We start from the raw sequence: 18246 nt of genomic DNA, 5'->3' as shown, positions 1-18246 counted from the left end.
AAAGAAAGCACTGTTGGCCAGCCCTGTAATCTGTTTTTCAACAGTCGACCAGCCCTATTGCCCCTGTTCCATGAGTTGACCAGCCCGGTAGCTCTTGTGCATGGAGTCGGCCAGCCTCACTACACTTCAAACTGCTGTCCACAGCCCATATGCCCTCTACAGAAGAAGTCGTCCTGCTCCATGTGGCTGCCCTAGCTTGCTCAACACCCCAAAACCCCATAAAAGCAACTTGTGTGTGTCAAAAAAGCCCCAAGGGTCATTTTTAGCAACTCGTGGGTTTTTGGTCCATTCCCAGGTGCCCAAGCCTAATAATTGGTCCCCAGTTCATTAAAATAGTCCAACCCGATGTGAACTCTCTTATAAATTATTAGTTTGTCCACCCAAACTTTAATGAATATGAACCTGCAACCATAGACTTTAGTAAACAAAGAAAAAATAATTAAATAAGGTTGAGTGAGCACACTTACCACCTGCAAAACACAAAATTTACCACCTTAGTCCCAAACAAGGGTGCACACACGCGTCCACGGGGTGTCCAAGCATCCCTGATGTGCATGGACATTCACAGGCAAAATACCATGCAATGTCCAAGCAAACAAAACAAGTCACATATGCAAGTGCATTTCACAAGTAAATACTTGTGCGCGACGATTTGGATTAAATCTCCCAATTTGCAATCTTGTACACAAAAACTGTCACGACCATGGGCACCACCCATGCTGGATCCAAATGATGTACTCACTAGAGCCATTGCCCTTGCATGAGCCCAACTAACTCACCAGGATCACCAACCCTTCTATGAGTTCACATACTAAACAGAGTCACCAACTCTTTCACGCAAGCACTGGGGTCACCAACCCTTGCATGAATACATAACTACAGTAGTCAGAGTCACCAACTCTTCTTACTGACTTAGAATCACCAACTCTAATCACTCATTAAAGTCACCAACTCTTCTTACTGACTTAGAGTCACCAACTCTAATCACTCATTAAAGTCACCAACTCTTACATGAGTGAATCCATCATGCTCCAGGAAATCCTTCCGCATGGCACAGATCTCTAGAGGATTGTGACATCAAGAGCATGGAGTTATTGTGTTTGAGAGTAGAAAGCTTACCGAAAAAGAGATGGCATTGCATGTTTATGAGTAAGAGATGCTTGCTATCTTTCATGCTATCAAGAAGTGACACCATTACTTATATGCTCCCCACTTCAAGGTGAGAAGTGATCATAGGGTGCTACAATTTTTCTTATCCCAACCAACTCTCTCTTCCAAGAAAAAGAGGTGGCCGGCCACTCTTCAAAGTTATGATTTCGAGATATCATACACACTGGGCAAGGACAATGTAGTAGCGGATGCATTGTCAAGAATGTGGGCTTGCACTAGGGCATCAATTATGGAGGTTTATAGTGATTGGATTAACGAGATTCATGAAGAACATCTCCTAAATGAGGATGTTGTCCACATTTACAGAGTATTAAAGCGATAGCCATCAACTACTCGGCAGTTTACTTCATCCTCCACCCATTCCGGATGAGAAGTGGACCCACATATCAATGGATTTCATTACGGGTCTTCCTAAGACTAAGCATGGATGGAATCAAATATTTGTGGTGGTTGATCGGCTTACCAAATCAGCCCACTTCATTGCTTCCAAGGTCACATATGGAGCATCTCAAATTGCCAAACAATTCATGGAGCATGTATTCAAGTTGCATGGTTTGCCACTCAACATAGTGTGTGATAGAGACACCAAGTTAATGGGAATTTTTTGACAAACGAAGTATACAAACAAGTGGCTTGAGGTGTAGTTTTAAGGCATTATTGTCATGATATACAAGCTTCATGGGATGAATGGTTGCATCTTGCTGAATTTTGCCATAATTAAAGCAAGCATTTGGGCATTGGGATGTTTCCCCCCTTTTAGGCTCTTTATGGGTATCATGTGCATGTGCCTTCAATAGCCGTTCAAGAAGACAAGGTGGTCAATCCATTGGCTAAAGAAGAGTTGGAGAGAATGAGGACAATATGTATATGAAGAAAGCACAAGAGGTTATGAAGGCTAATGTGAATGAGCATATGCATAATGTTAAGTTTCAAGAAGGAGAATATGTACTCTTGAAGTTAACCCAAGAGCCGTCACAACACTCTCACGTGGTCTACCAATCCTAAGTTTGCTCATAGATACTATGATCCATTCCTAGTACTCAAAAAGGTTTGTGATTTGGCCTACAAGCTTGACCTTCCCTCTTCTACGAGAATCCACAATGTGTTTCATGTATCTAATCTCAAGAAGTATATGGGTTCTATACCTCATGAAGTGGAAGAGCTTCCACCTATGGATGAAGAGGGTGAGATCATTTAACCGTAGGGAATTGGGAAGAAGAACAAGAGAGATGAGGCTACATGGCAACCACTTTCTTATGTGCAACAACAAGGACTATCATTCGAGGATGTGGTTTGACCATATGCAGGTATCATAACAGTCCACTATGCATCAAGAGCACTTCTTTCATGTTTGGAGGATCTAGTTCCACATTGACTATGTTATGGATTCATGGAACCTCTCTATGGTTCATACGACATCGACATGGCTACTTTTGGAGATCCTTCCATAGCTTTGTAGTTATGATTAGAACCTTCACTTCTCATTGATGTATATGTGAGATACGACGATTATACACATCATAGATTTTGAGGACAAAATCTTTGGGAAGGGATGGTTTGTAATAAAGTAGCTACTTTAATAGTTGGGCTTAGGATTATGGCCATTGGGCTCAAGTATAAAAGGGGACATGGATCCTGATTTGATTTGTATCTTTTGATCACTTGACATTTGAATGAACCATGGAGGCTTGAGGTACCACACTTTATGGAAGGCTATTTCCATTCTCATGGTGGGAGATTAAACCACTTAGGCATTATGTGTGCTATCTGTGTGATTCTTGCTAATTGCATGCTGTTCCATTTCTTAGCTTGATTGTGGTTACATGTGATTTTCAATCCTTGGAGGTGTCCACACTGCGGGCTCCCCAAGCACGGGTGGAACAATCTGGAAATCTTGCACAGCTTGTAGGAATGCACGATCTATGACATTATATGGAAGTGGGGAAGATGCCTCAAGATTCTCCTGGGAGCATTGAAGAATGTTGGATGGGGGTTGGGATGAACCATGGAAGTTGAAAGAGTAGCCTCAAGCTCACCTACTGAAATCAAGCGAGAGATGGGAAATGTGAAATTTGATGGGGGTGGTGCAACAGAAGTGCTTGCTCTCTATCTTGGACAGTCCCTAGTGTGGTGATCCTTCACTTCTGGGGAGAACTTACACCGAGGTGACCCTTCTCGCAAAGGAACACCGGCTCTGGAAGCATCCATACTTCCCACACCTATAGCACATGATTGGGCGATTGCAAGGTGGAGACGGGCGAGTAGGACGGTTTCTGGGTGGTAGGAAACTGTTACTGCTAGTGGAGTTGGCAGAATCCCTTAAGATAATAACAATCCTTATCGTCGTCATACCCATTCTTCTCACAGAAGAAGTATTTCTACTTGGAACATTCTGAGTTGGTGTGCTCAGGAGATTGACAAAGACCTTTCCTAGACTCTTGCTCAGACTTGAGATCTTCAATCTCCTTCTTCAGTTGTGCTTTCTTCATTCTGAGACTTCTGACTCAGCTTCAGTGCCTCCAGCTCAAGCTTAAGCTGAGCTACTGGGCCGTCGGGGGGTAGAACGGCAAGAGTTGGGGAACCTGTATCACGTCCATCAATCTCCTTCTTCAGTTGTGCTTTCTTCATTCTGAGACTTCTGACTCAGCTTCAGTTCCTCCAGCTCAAGCTTAAACTGAGCTACTAGGCCATCTGGGGTAGCACGGTAAGAGTTGGGGAACCTGTATCACGTTCAAACATTGTACATGCACTTTCCAGTTGGGAGGCCAACTCCTAAAATTCCAGCAAGATGGTGATTGGTCTACTTTCCCAGATCTTCTGTTCGGTTGTCCTAGGCAAAGCCTGCATCACCCATTGATGCACCATGTCTCCTGGGTATGCTAGCAACGGGCCACCAACACAAAGGTTCGTGTCATGAGCTCTGTCACACTTTCCCCAAGCAAGAGCTTCAGCTTCCCCAGTTGTTGTAGAATGAGGGCTTCACAGTTCCCCAGCCAGAGCGTCCCAAGAAAGGTGTCCCTCATGGTGGGCCACAAGGAACTGGCTAAACCATTTGTCAACAGAGCCATCCAATGTGGAAGGGGAGAGTACCACATACGCATCATCTCAGTCCAATCCAGGGCAACTAATAAGAGACCACCTAGATCCACCGAGTCAGATGGCTGAGTGGAAGTAGTCTGATGCCACTGTAGGAGGTCCTGGATTTGGATCTGTAGACCAGATGTCTACTGTGGGGTACTCTAGCTCTCTCCCGTGTGACTCCTTAGGTTTGTCTCAGCGGGATGGCTCTGACGGGTGCATGAGTGGTGCTCCTGTCCCCTCCATCTCTGAAGAAGCTGGAGATAATCGCATGTTGGGAAAGGGATGGCGCCTAAGGCTTGGGGTCTCTGGAGAGGATCCTCTGGTGTCTGCCCATCTCAAGTAGAAACATACCAAGGCATCTTTGGTATGGGAAGTCCATAATCTTGGAGAGTGGACCAAAGCGCTCTTGGAAGAGGCAGTGGAATCTTTCCGAATCTCATATTATGTGAACCATACGGAGACTTTCACAAACCAAGTGTCATGCCCTTTTTCTACTAGTAGCCATGAAGACTCCATGGCTAGATGGGGGTACCTGTTTAAACCCATCTCCCACACTTGACACATGTAAGAGATGATCTGGAAGAGGGCATCTACCTCCATCGGTGATGTCAGCTCTCATAATCTCATGTGGCACTGACAGTTTGTTGCAGATCATGCGTGACATCATGATCTGAGGCCTCTCAATATTCTTCCATTGGTCTGGTGATAGGTCAAGTCCCCAAAAGGCCATGCCATACATCAATGTGGGTGTGACTAGTGTGCCAAACAGCTAGAGAGCTGTCTTGGGCTCTTGAAAGTATGCCAGGAAGCACTACCGCTCAAGCAAGGCCAACGCTGCATACCCTCGGTAACATGGTGTACTAGAGAGAGAGAGAGAGATCCAACGTCTACTAAAGACCCAATGGTGGCTGAGAAAATACCTGGCTCTGTGTTGGAAACATGTCATGGCATTGAAGAACTTCTTGGATTCGCATCTGTCAGTGGAGGGTCATGATGCTCTAGGTTAGAGCAGAGAACCGGACCGTCGGTGTGAGGGGTGGGCTCTGATGTGGATGCATGACGACTGAAGAGATCTGTAATGACCCTCTGGGAAGTATCATGTTGGGTCTGCCTCGCGGTATGGCGTCTCAGTAAGTACATGCCCAAGCATCCCTGATCATGAATTTTCATCACCCGTGTGAGTGGACCAGACCCCTCACAGAAGAGCCGCATGGAATCTTCCCCGTATCTCATAGTAGGCCGGGCACCTAAGCATGCAGTGCACCTCATCCTCCACCTGTCCTCTGTGCATACTCTGCTTATCTAATCCTTGTATGGGGTATCATCAGCTCCGCCACCCTTGACTTTGAGGTGGTGAGAAGACACCCTTCAAGCTGGCCAATCACGACATGCATGGCATATAACATATGGATCTGTGGATCACAATGAAAACCTGTAAAACTTTTCGTGCCAAGCTCAAAGGAAGGAGGAGACACCCATGTCTGACATATGTAAAGCTCAGAGGAAGGAGGAGACACCCATGTCTGACATATGTAAAGCTCAGAGGAAGGACGCACCCATGTCAGTTGATCTCCATGAGAGGTCCGAGAATGGAGAGTCCAAACTATATTGAAAAGGGGGGAGATGGTCCATCTGGAGGCTGTAACTGCATGGATGACTCTACTGCCAACCTCGAAAGGCGATCCCTATCAAGAGTGTATACATGCTGGATGTAGGTGATGGTTTGAAAGAGGGCATCTATGGCAAGTGGGGCCACCCCGAACTCTACTAGCACAACCTTATGTGACACCGACATCTTACTTCTGATCATGAGTGACAGCATCATAATTTGTAGCCTCTCTATGGTCTTCAAGGTAGCCTCCCCTAGCCCTCCTCTGGCTAGTCGATTGCTAATTTGGTCAGTGTGGCCATGGTCATGCAAAAGCGAGGACCTGTAAAGGTCACTCCGAGAGGTGTGTGTGTGTGTGTGTGTGTGTGTGTATAGAGAGAGAGAGGGGGGGACGGGCAGGGGGGAGGATAAGAATGAGAAATTTCCCTTTTTTCCTTTGCTTAGCAGAAATGACAGATCACTATACCATTGCCTTTCCAAAAGGCAAGCAAAAAACACCGACGACATTACAAAGCAAGAAAGCTTGAAAACTGTGCACATGATCAAGCTGAAGTAAATACACTATAAAAACAACTAAATACAACAACAGTTGAGTGTTGCCATATACTTGATTTGAGTTATTTCCAACACCCAAGCTGCACCTGGAAAATTAGAGGCACCTTGTCTTGGAAGAACAAATTTTACCTCCTCATACACTCTTTCCAAATCCTCTGCACCTAACATAGCCTTCGTTTGTCTTTCGTTCTCTATGAGTAATCTGTCAATCTCTTTTTCAAGCCTCCGGCAAAGGCTCTTGTAATCGTATTCCTCCTTTAGCTTGACCATATTCTCAACCTTCATTGCCTTTACAAGAGATGAAAATTTTGAGAAGCACAATAAAGCAGCTATATTAAGTAGCAAAGCACATCTGTATACCAATGTTATCTTTGTAACGATGCATTGCAATACACAAAAAAAAACACCATACGAAAAGAGTTCGTGTGAGCACTTACTCTCTGCCCAAACATGATAGTGCTTGCAGTTTCTCCTCGATGGCGAGGGGATGGGCCAATTGTTATCACCAATGATGTTCGAGCAGTACCTGCAGTAGTATCAAAAACAAATTAGCATGTGATATGTGCAACACAGGAATCCTCTTAGAAAAGTAGTGAAAATGGAAACTTGGCAACTTAGAAGACACACTTTCATGCCACAAACCACTTGGCACAGGACGGTACTAGCAATATCCTCCAATCAGACACCGCACAAAAGCAAATACAATACAGGTGAGACCACTACAAAAAAGCCTTTTCCACAAGCCCACATCTCTCATCAATGGAAATCAGACGGGATGTTGCTACCACATTGATAGAGGTCAGATGCTCCAAACCATGTATGAGACTATCTCCAACAAATATAAATCACGACCTCTCAAAAACTTCAAACCCCAGCCTTTTGGAAGATCTGCAAGGCCCTGTCTATGGTGGAGAGCTCAAATTAGGGTTTTCACAAAAAACAAGCAAGAAAATTGTGCTTCGGCAAGCGCTTATAAGCAAGCAAGCACAGGCGCCAAGTGCAAGCAAGCCTAGAAGGTGTTTCACGCAAGAAAGCAACTACTTCTCAAGAGCAAAATGTGGCTTCTCTCCATCGCCTTTGGGGATCTCCTCAATGCTCATCAACATCTTTGAACATCAGAGCTCTAATCAACTATGTCTACATCAAGTAAAGGCTTTTAGAAACTAAGGTGGAAATACAAGTGAGGCATTCATGATAAAAATGGGATATGATTGCATTGCTACATATGAGCTTGTCATAGTGCTTATATAACCATGAGAGGTACACTCTATGTGACTTGATACATTTCTAGATGACATCATTGATGAGGTAGCATAATCACAAGTGGCTAGCAAGGAGGTGATTCTAATACATTTTATCCTTCTTTTTTTTTTTGGAAAAACGATCCTTCTATTAGTTAATGAGAAAACGCCATAAGGCTACAAAGCTCACCTCACAAGGAGGGATAATAAACACAGTGAACACCGGAGCTCCACCCCCGTGGCTGGCCGCTCTCTGGGGAAGGGCTACCTAGTAGTACATGCGGGAGGTGAGAAGAGCCAAACTGGAGGCCTGTAGTGCCAAGTGACATCCTCGCCCCTCGCGATGAGGAAAGGGCCAGGCTGCCAAGTGCGGAGGAACGCCTTGCGGCGACCTCTCATGCGATCCGAGTCGCCCTGAAGTTTCCCCCAGTGTCCTCTCAAGGTGTGAATGATGTCCACCCAGAGGGCCTGTATGACCTCTGCCGGTGGAGTCGCCTGGCGGTCTATAGCCTCCCTGCATCGGGCTCTCCATATGTGCCAAGCCGTCATGCTGCTGATCATCTCCCATCTGTGCCCGTCCCCCTCCTGGGAGAGTGCCGAAGAGAAGTCTGGCGTCGGAACCACCGCCATCGCCCTGTCAGAGACCTGGATGGTCACACTGCCAGGGACGTCCTCGTATCCAAGGGCCGGGCCGCTGTCCGTGGCCCAAGCCACCGCACCCCACGTCGCCATCATCTCACCTGGCGAGCCTGCAAAAACCATCCTGAGAGCGCGCTGCCAGACCTGCTGTGCCTGTGGGCAATCCCATAAGCAGTGCCGCTGCGACTCCTGTGCATGGCCGCACCGAGGGCAGGACGCTGGGTGTCTGCCAAAAGCTACCCAAGCCCCCACAGCCAGTCCTCTATGCGCTGTAAGCCAGAGAAAAAGCGTCACCTTCCGGGGCCGGAAGCTGGCCCAAAGGCGCTGCCAGAAGTCCCTAAGGAAGGCATGGGAGAGCCCCTGTCGCCGCCAATGCTCGGCCGCCGCCGGGGTGCCCGCTGTCCTGTGCCTCTGGATCCGCCGCCCCAGCCTCGCTGTGTACTGAAAAAAGGGGGTGCCTGGGCTGGTAGGGGCCGAGTAGGGATCTCGCCAAAGCCACTCGCCTGGATCCCACTGAAGGCGAATAAGAGGCCTGCTGTCCCAAGCCCATAATCTCCAAGAATAGTCCTCCCCTATCGAGGCCGGTGAGGGGTCTACATGCCACTGTCTTTGATGAAAGCCGACCACCCGCACCCTCTGAAAGATACAACTCTGGAACTCATCCAAATCTAGTCGGGTCCTCTGAAGCTGGCCTCCCTCTCCCACCTCGAAGGTGAGTGGGGCGACTCTCTCTGCTGAGCCGCGGACCGCTAGAAGGATCTCATGCCGAGTAAAGACGCCCATCCACTGTGGAGGTGGAGGGTCCTGTACTGGAGTCCGCCACTCCCGGGGGATGGCCGCCTCAATGTCCTGCCTCATCAACTCTCTGCCCCTCATCCCGCTCAGTCTCCTCTCCTGAGCCTCTAGAGGCAGCTGCTGAAAACATATCCAGTCGTCTAGGAACTGGGCTGGGCTGGAGCTCAACGGGCCCCACGACACGTGAGATCGCGATCCAACCATATGACCACTGGGAAGTCGGATCAAGGGGTTCCACATCATTGGCTGCCTCAGGCGCTCCTCATCGGTGCCCGGGGGAGTCTGGAAGAGTGACGGCCTCAGATGCTCCCAGGCCCTCAGAAGGCTAGCTGCAAAACGCTCCTCGAAGCCAAGGCCCACTCCTCTAGATCGCTGCTCTGTAAAGATCCACCTGATGCTGGGGGTCCAGGGGCCGCTAAGAGAAGGAGTGCGGCTGAGAATCCTGGAAACAAGAAACTCCTTCCACGGCTCAGCGCCTGGTAGGAGGCCACGAACCACCAACTTGCCAAGCAAAGCTCGGCTCTGACAAATAGGATCAACTATGCCTAGGCCGCCTCTCTCCCTCGGCTGGGTGATCACAGCCCATGCCACCTTGGCCCTGGCGGGCCGCCCGTCGCGCCACCGGACCAAAGAAAGTTCCTGATGAGCCTCTTCACCTGGCCAATACACGCCCGCGAGAAGGCCCAGCAAGAAGTGATGTACCACATGGTAGCAAGCAGAACCTGGTTGGCCACAACCACTCGGCCAGCCAGAGATAAACGAGCGGTACTCCAATACAGAAGCTTCTTCCGAATGCTCAGAAGAAGGGGGGCTATCTGCTGCTCCGGAGATATGTCAATGCCCACATAGCATCCCAAATAGCGCACTGTAGTGCCGGGGGGCAGCCACTGAAACCCATCAACTGGCCTCCAAGTCGGGGGGGGCACAGAACTGACCCACAACCCACACGACTTGTGCCAGTTGATCAAAGCGCCCGAAGCTCTGCAAAACCTGTCCATGGCTGAGGCGAAGCGGCGGAGGTTCTCCTCCCCTCCTTGAAGATAGACAGCAGTGTCATCCGCAAACTCCGAGTCTAGGAGCTCCTCCGAGGTGCGGATGGGGAGCTGGAGGCCCCGCAAACCTGTATCCTGTGCCGTCAAGAAAGTGCTCATGGCCTCCGCCACAAAAAGAAAAAGAAAGGGCGCCAAGGGGCACCCCTGCCGCACCGAGCGCGAGAGCTGGAACATCTCTCCGCGCACGCCCTGTATCAGCACCTGGCTATGGGCCGATGTGTAGAGTGCAGAGACCCCACGGATCCACTGAGGGGGGAAGCCCATCCTCTCCATAGTGCCTTCCAAGAAGGCCCAGTCCACCCGATCATATGCCTTCTCGAAGTCGAGAAGGAGCACTGGCAGATCCTCCTGCCGAAATCTAGCCAAAGCCGTAGCCTCCCAGAAAGAGAAGATGTTATCCAGGATGCTCCTATCCTGGATGAAGCCTGTCTGCGTGGGGTGGATGATGTCCGGAAGGTGAGGCTGAAACCGCCTGCTGATCGCCTTAGCTAGGACCTTGTAGGTCGTGCCTAGCAAGGTGATCGGTCTCCACTGTCTAATCTCCACTCTGTCTCCTCCCTCTTTGGGGATGAAGTGAATCAATCCCTCTGCCACCCCTATGCAAGAGACCCCAGTACCTCTGGAAGAAAGCCACTGAGAGACCGTCCTCACCAGGGCATTTGCCCCGAGGAAGTGCCTGAAGAGCCTCCTCCAGTTCCGTATCCGAGAAGGGGGAGAGAAGGGAGTGCTGCAAATGGGCCGGCACAACCGGTCTCGTGAAGCTCCAGACTGCCTCCCGAGCCTCTCTCACCCTGTCATCTGCTGGCTCAGCAGAGAGCAGATCCCTGTAAAAATCTGTGGCGATCGCCCAAACCCTGGGGGGATCCACCACCACCTGGCCATCAGCGTTCCGAAGACGCCTGAGACCCTCTCGTCTGAAGCGAGGCCCTGTCGCCTCAAAGAAGTCTCGAGTCACTCTATCTCCAGCCTGTGTCCAAAAAGAAGCCCGAGCATGGAATCGGAACTCCACCCTCCTCTCCTCGATGGATCTGATCTCTGTGCGAGCTGACTCCATCTGCTCTGAAATCCAAGGGCTCGTAGGCTCCCTCTCCTGAAGTCTCTGAAGGGAAGCTAGACTCCTCTGCAGGCTCCTCTCCTGCTCTCTGAAAGCCTCCAGACGGTCCAGGGCAGCGTGTCTGAGCATCCTACTGATCTCCTGCAAACCCCTGTCAAGATCGCTAGCTGCCGATCCTCTCCTGAATTGAAGCTCCTGCCAGACCTGCTCAACTCTGGTCGCAATCTCGGGCTCCTCTATGAGACAATCTGGAATCCGGACGCTCTGGCCTCGCTCTCCTCTCGTAGGGTCATCGATCTGGAGAAGCACTGGAAAGTGGTCTGAAAACGAGGAGCCTGCAAGTATACCCACAGTGCCACCTCTATCGCAAGCCCACTCATCAATGTAAAACCTGTCAATGCGGGAAAGGTTAACTCCTGTGGCCCGTCTATCCGAGTGCGAGAAAGATAAACTCCCCTGCAACCTGCCAAACTCCGAGAGAGTCCACGGATCCTGGCCTCTCACCTGCAGCACTAGTTCCTCCCAGGCAGCGAGCTCCGGCCCATGAATGGTCTCCTGGCTGCCCCCCATCCTGTCCTCTGCATCCTCCAGCATGTTGCAATCCCCCCCTAGGCACCAATGGTCTGCCATGGGGAGGGACTGCCTAATGGTGCTCCAGAACTCAGCTCTCCCGGTCGCCCCATTAGGGGCGTAGAAGTTGAGAAAGCCAATGCGGTCTTCCCCAACCCGAAGGATGATCCACTGCGCTCGACCCTGGACCAGAGTGCCAGAATCCACAACCTCGGATAGAAGCTGCTCGCTGACTGAGATGCATACTCCCCCCTGGTTCCCCTGGGAGCCATATGCCGGTGACCAAAAAGTGTGACTCCTGCCTGGCAAGATCTTCCCGCAGGTGCGGGTACGCCCGGCAGAAAGATGGTGCTCCTGGATGAAAAGGATATCTATGGGTCCTCCAACGAGAGCCCTCTGGAAGTCTGCCCCGACCAATGTAGCAGCGAGGTCCACCAAGACCCCGGATGTTCCATGAGAGGATCCTCATGGATGAGCTATGGCAAGTGAAGCAGCCGCCACTGGCTCACCCCTCTCAGCCGGCCCGGATGAGCTGCCCTCCACTCTGTGAGTCTTGGGCGCCGGCTTGGAGGGAGAATAGTCACTGTCTGTCCGGGTGCGGAGTCTCTCCAAAAAGAGGGTGACCTATCTCTGTGTCCAACCCCACTCCACCTTCGCCCTGTCCAGGGCATAAGCGTGAGACCAATCCTCTGCATATATGTATCTAAAGGTAGGCTGCACCCTCGGGGCGGCGTGGAGGAGATTCAGTAGCACCGCCTCCACTGAGGTGTGGACCGGATCCGCCCGCCAATCTCCTATACCAAACAAGCTCATGCGGGCTGAGTGTAATCGGGTTTGCAATAGGTCCGTGAGCCCGAGGTCACTGAAGTGGTGAGAAAACTCCAGTATCTGATCACGCAAAACTTCCTCTATAGAGTTGCAATCCCATGCTGTGTCTGGGGCAACACTGAGAGGAAAGGAGAAGGCCACCATGCTGCTCCCACTGAAGGAGAACGAGAGGGATGGCACACCACGCAAACTCGCAAGGGCGCGACCAGTGTCTCAAACGGGCCAGCATCCAGCTGGAGACATCTGAAAAAACCATAATCCACTGGGAGCCCCATCACTCGCGGGGCCCCCCCAAGGGAGGCTGGAGAGAACTCTGTGGCGGGCGAAGCTATGATCGCCATCTCCACCGGCCCGGAGTGGCGGTGGAACAGCTGCTGAACTGAACTCTGGCCTACCCAGCTGCGCTGCCCCGGGGCAGTGGGTGGTCTGGAGGAGTATCCTGGAGAGGCCGAGGGAGGGATGGTGGCTCGCGGAGAGGAGGGGGGAGAGCGAGGAGAGGATGGAGAGGAATCTGCCAGAGGAGAGGTGTCAGGGGGGGGCCGCCGGGGGAGGTGGGAGGGGGGGGGGGCTGGGGGGGAGAGGGGAGGGAGGAAGGAGTGCTCTCCGAGTGAAGGGAAGAGGGGCCAGGGGTCGCAAAGTGCGGCTCGGGATCCTCAGGAATCTGCTCCATGGAGGGGGCGGGGCCCCCCGCGGGGGGAGGCGGGAGCGGGGTCTCCACCGGCGGCCTCAACGGGCACTGAGACTGAATCCTCGTCCATCGGGGTGGGACTTGCTGGCCGCCTATCCCTGACTGGAGCATAAGTGTGGGTAGGTGCCTGGACGCCAGCCGAGGTCGCCTGTCCGCCAGCCTGTGCTGCCTGCTGGCGTCTGCGACGGTCCCTGCAGGCCGGGCGTTTCCGCCGACGAACCTCCTGCCATCCGCCAGCCTCCTGGGACTGCGCGGCATCCTCCACCGGGGCCTGCTCGTCAGATGATGGCGCCTGCTGAGACGAGCCAGGGATGTCCGGTCTCTGAGGTGGATGGCCACCCCTCGGGCCTCCTGAAGGGGGTCCAGAGGCGGCAGAGCGTGAAGGATGAACCCCCTTGCGGGGACAAGCGCGTGCGAGGTGGCCCATCTCCCGACAGATGTAGCACTGGCCGAGGAGGCCCGAATACTCCACGCGCTGTATCAGATGTCCTCCAGAAAGACAAGGGAGGAGGATCGTCTTCGGGAGGGACTCCGGTGACGGAACCACAACACGAATGGCCGGGAGTCCTGCTGCCCGAGCTATCACTGAGGCCGCTGTCTGAGGCGTCTCCACTACCTGCCCGAACGCCTTGCCAATGAATGACAAGAGGGGCAAGTACTCCCTACGGAGTCCAGGAAAGCAGATAGTGATGGGGAAACCTGTCGCGCTTGCTAGCGGGTCAGAAGCGGGGTCGAAACCGTGAGTCCATCGCGCCAGGAACGCCCGTGAGGGCAATGGGGCTCCGAGCCAGCACCGTCTAAGCTGTTTGGGGGGACTCGAAATCCACCTGGTAGTAGCCACGTCCCAAAAAATCGACGCTGACGATCTTGGCAGGCACGCCAACGAGGCTGCCTTGCAGAAGGTCGCGAAGCTCTCTCCGCATCGGACGGCTACCCACTATCTTGCAGACCAAGGAGGAGGCCTCAAGAGCGGATACTGTGGAAACAAACAACTGCCGATCTGCAGCTGTGAACTCCAGACATAGACCGGAATCGGCAGGGGTAGTCGGAGCGGCTTCCATGGAGTCCTCCAGAGGGAAAAGGCCAAAGACCGGGGTCACCAACGGGAGGGACACAGCCCTACGAGGAAACGGAGAGGCGGAAGGTGAGAGGATAGCGGGGGCGGAGCGGGGGGAGGAGAGAGGGGGGAGCTGAGGCGGGGGGGGGGGAGCTAGCGATGGGAGGAAGGGCGAGACGGAGGGGGAGGCGAGGGAGAAGGCGGGGGGAAGAGCCGCGAAGCAGAGGAGAAGGCGGGGGGGAGAAATGGCGGGGGAGAGATAGCGGGGGAGAGATGGCGGGGGAGGAGGCGGAGGGGGGGAGGAGATGGCGGGGGAGAAATGGCGGGGGAGAGATGGCGGGGGAGGAAGCGGGGGAGGAGGCGGAGGGGGGGGGGGAGATGGCGGGGGAGGAAGCGAGGAAGGAGGCGGGGGAGGAGAAGGCGGGGGGGAGATGGTGGGGGAGGAAGCGAGGAAGGAGGCGGGGGAGAGATGCGGAGGAGAGGCGGGGGACGGGGGGGGGGGGGGGGGGGAAGAGGGGGGCGCGCGACGACGAGGGGCAGCGGGAGAAGGGTAGACGGGAGGGGGGGGATGGGACGTAGCTCGCAGGAGCAGAATACATTTTATCCTATGTGATATAGCTTAGGGAAAATGATTGGATTATTCTAAAACACCCCTTAAGCCAAACATTTTACTCAATACATGGGCTTATATCTTAGTAATCCCCCTTTATACAAGAATGAGATAAAGTCTTGACTCTTCCCTTAATGACATTGGGTGTGTGTACTCTTCTCCATAATACAATCAAGGTCATATAGGATAAAAGACAAGGTTTTAGAACCCAAAAAGAAAGAGTGAACTAGAAAGCATAGGATTCATCATCAAAATCAAGACCAACAAAATTACTTTTTTTAACAGATTGGCTTTTTCTTTACTCTTCTTGTTTTTTGTCTTTAAAATAACATTTGTGTGGTAGATGGTTGGTTTTACGACAATGCACACAAGCATTATTAATAAAGCAATCCTTTGTGAGATGGTTGGTTCTTTCACAAGTAGAACACTTCTTGTTGTTGTTGGTGACAGCATATGCTCCTCCCGAAGTGAGATTATTGTTGAAGTTCAGCTTCTTCTCCTTCTCTTGTATTGAATTGATTGTACTCTCCAAGGGAGAAATTGGTTTCTTCTCTTTGAGCACAATGACAATGTTATTGTATTCGATAAGCAGTGCCTCAAGCAAGATGTCTATAGCATCCTCTTTAGGCACAAAGGCTTTTTTACATACATAAGTTGGGTGATAATGCTTTTCAACTTATTAACAAAAGATGCAATAGATTCATTATGCTCTTTAGAAAGCTCATATAATTGCATTTTTATACTTATTTTAGAGTGCTTTGCTCGTGCTCCAAAGGTTTTCTCTAGAGTGTCCCAAGCTTTAGATGAAGTGTCACAATCAGTAATGTAATGAATATAATTATCATCTAGTATAGTCATAATGATGCCTAGGGCTTATTCATTCCATGCTTAATTTGGGACTATGACAACTCTAGTGGACATATCATCTTCCCCTTCTATTGGTTTAACTAATGCCCAAATATTTTTCTTCATGAGATGCCCCTTGACTTTGGTCTGCCAAGTATGAAAACCTTGGCCATTGAATTTGTCAGGAGACTTTGCGTTGGTAGCCATGATTAGGGTAGATGCCATTTAAGGATGGTCTTACCACTGAGATAAGAGGCTCAAGACAGTGTCTATAAACCCTTTACAAGATATAGCACTCAAGCTTCATACACATGCAGTGTCTATAAACCTTCTTGTGTGTTTAGTACCCATGTGAACTCATCTTATTAAATATACATATATATTTTTTAACACCAAAACAAATAGAGATTCTCAACCTTATATCAGTGTGTCAAACCTTATCTTAGTGTGTCGAGCTGTCTCTTGCTTGCAGGGAACACGAGAGCGTAGACAAACAAGTCAAACGGGGATGCCTGGTTAACACAGTAGAGTTAGCTCACTAAAGCAAGGCTGTGAACGCGGAGCTCTGAAAGCGACTGTGAAAGTGGATCACCAACATCAAAAAACAAAAGCACGCACAACGGTTCAAACTCTTGTATCTGAATAGTACTTGACTACCCACTAGTATTTGCACTAGTAAGAGCAAGAGCCCCTCCAAATGCCTAAGCCACCTTGCGTATGAAACCAATATCTAGGATTATATTTATAGGTCTTGGTTGAATGATAGGCTCTCACACGACCATGCCTGAAATACTACAAACGGCTGTGTATGAAGAAGAAGTCTATGTGCGTGGAGCAAGAGGAGCTGGCGTGTAGCTAGAGGGGCTGCAGTCTACGCCTTTGTTAGAAAAATACAAGATAGAAAGCTCCAAAGAAATTAAATGGTAAAGATTTATTTTCGTTTTTATTTTTTTTAAGGACCTATGCTCTTGATACCATATTAGAAACTAAGGTGGGAATACAAGTGAGGCATTCATGATAAAAATGAGATATGATTGCATTGCTACAAATGAGCTTGTACATAGTGTTTGTATAGCCATGAGAGGTACACTCTATGTGACTTGGTACATTTCTGGATGACATCATTGATGAGGTAGCATAATCACAAGTGGCTAGCAAGGAGGTGATTCTAATACATTTTATCCTATGTGATATAGCTACATTTGTCCATGCATGATTCCAATTTCATGCCTCTCAGATTGTAGGCCTTTCTTAGATGAGACAAAGCAAGTGGTCGATCAAATACCCTGCTCCAGTGAATACTCTACAGCAACATTGAGTTAACCCGATTCAGAGGCCTATCGGACCATTGTAGATGGCATAGGATAGCTTGCCAATCTTGAATAAGAGCAGTCACATATGAAGGGCCTGAAATATGGCGAGTGAAACGCCAAAAGACTATATCATCATAATTGATAATCCAATGCCCATATGCATCTGTACGCATGTTAGTGCACGTAAGTCCCAACATACGTGTCCATGGCATGACTTGCTCTATAAAACTAGGTAGCAGAGTGGCCTTCCTTGCCAATATCTGATAATGAATATTAAGGACACTGAGCCTACCGTGCATTTTGGGCGAACATGCGAGCTCTTGCCTTAACAAACGTAGCCCTTTTCTATCTGCTTTGGTTTTCCATAGGCATTCCATTACTTTAGACATGAAATTATCAATTTGTTTATGTGGCCAAGGTAATAGCAGAAGATAAAACTGCACACATGCCATTATAATTGACTGCACTACCCACAATCGCACATGTAGAGGCCACATAGATAATTTTCAATATTCAATTTTACAGTGCAATTTGCCCATCACCCATTGAGTCTCATCCTTCAAAGACAACTCCCAATCAATGGGATAACCCAAATGCCTAACTATCTCATTAGGTGGCAAGATCAGATCTCGCCACAAAATTTGATGCCTGTCATAATTTTTCAAAGGGAGCAATTTGGATTTTTTTAAATTCCCATGCAATCCTGCAGCCAAACCATAGAGGGATAGTGCTTTCATGAGAGTCCTTACACAGCCTCCGTATTCTTGGGAAAAAAGAGTCATCAACATATGCCTACGCCACAAATTGTGTACCATCTACCATGGAAAGACCATGTAGCTGCCCATCTTGTGCAAGTTTGTCCATGTAGAGAAGCATTGGGTGAGTCGCGATGGCATACAATAGCACACTAAGCGGGCCAACCCTACCAAACAGATTTCCCGAGCCGCCAAGAGGCTGAAGTTCTCCGCCCAAAATGCATTTAGTTATTCCCTCTTGGTAAAGCCAAAAAATGACATTTTGCATTCTAGGCCCAAAGCCCAGTATGTCCATTACCTAAGCTATAAACTCCCAATGCACTCTATCAAAGGCCTTGGCTATGTATACGTGCATGATGACAAATCCATACTACGCTGGATGT

General features: G+C 50.1%; 1 protein-coding gene across 2 annotated transcripts in view; it reads right to left on the bottom strand.

Moving 5' to 3' along the window:
- Positions 1-18246, bottom strand: part of LOC147605634 (kinesin-like protein KIN-UB) — a 177457-nt gene that overhangs the window by 26465 nt on the left and 132746 nt on the right. For both annotated transcript variants that reach the window (XM_086793395.1, XM_086793396.1), the window contains exons 8-9: positions 6853-6941; positions 6545-6703 (exon numbers count right to left, since the gene is read on the bottom strand). In XM_086793395.1, coding sequence (XP_086649521.1) covers positions 6545-6703; positions 6853-6941 — 248 coding nt within the window. The remainder of the gene's footprint in view (positions 1-6544; positions 6704-6852; positions 6942-18246) is intronic.

Source organism: Cibotium barometz, chromosome 59, assembly GCF_041138505.1.
Source record: "Cibotium barometz isolate CiBa-2024 chromosome 59, ASM4113850v1, whole genome shotgun sequence".
Taxonomy (NCBI): domain Eukaryota; kingdom Viridiplantae; phylum Streptophyta; class Polypodiopsida; order Cyatheales; family Cibotiaceae; genus Cibotium; species Cibotium barometz.
This window is presented reverse-complemented; position numbering and strand designations above follow the sequence as displayed.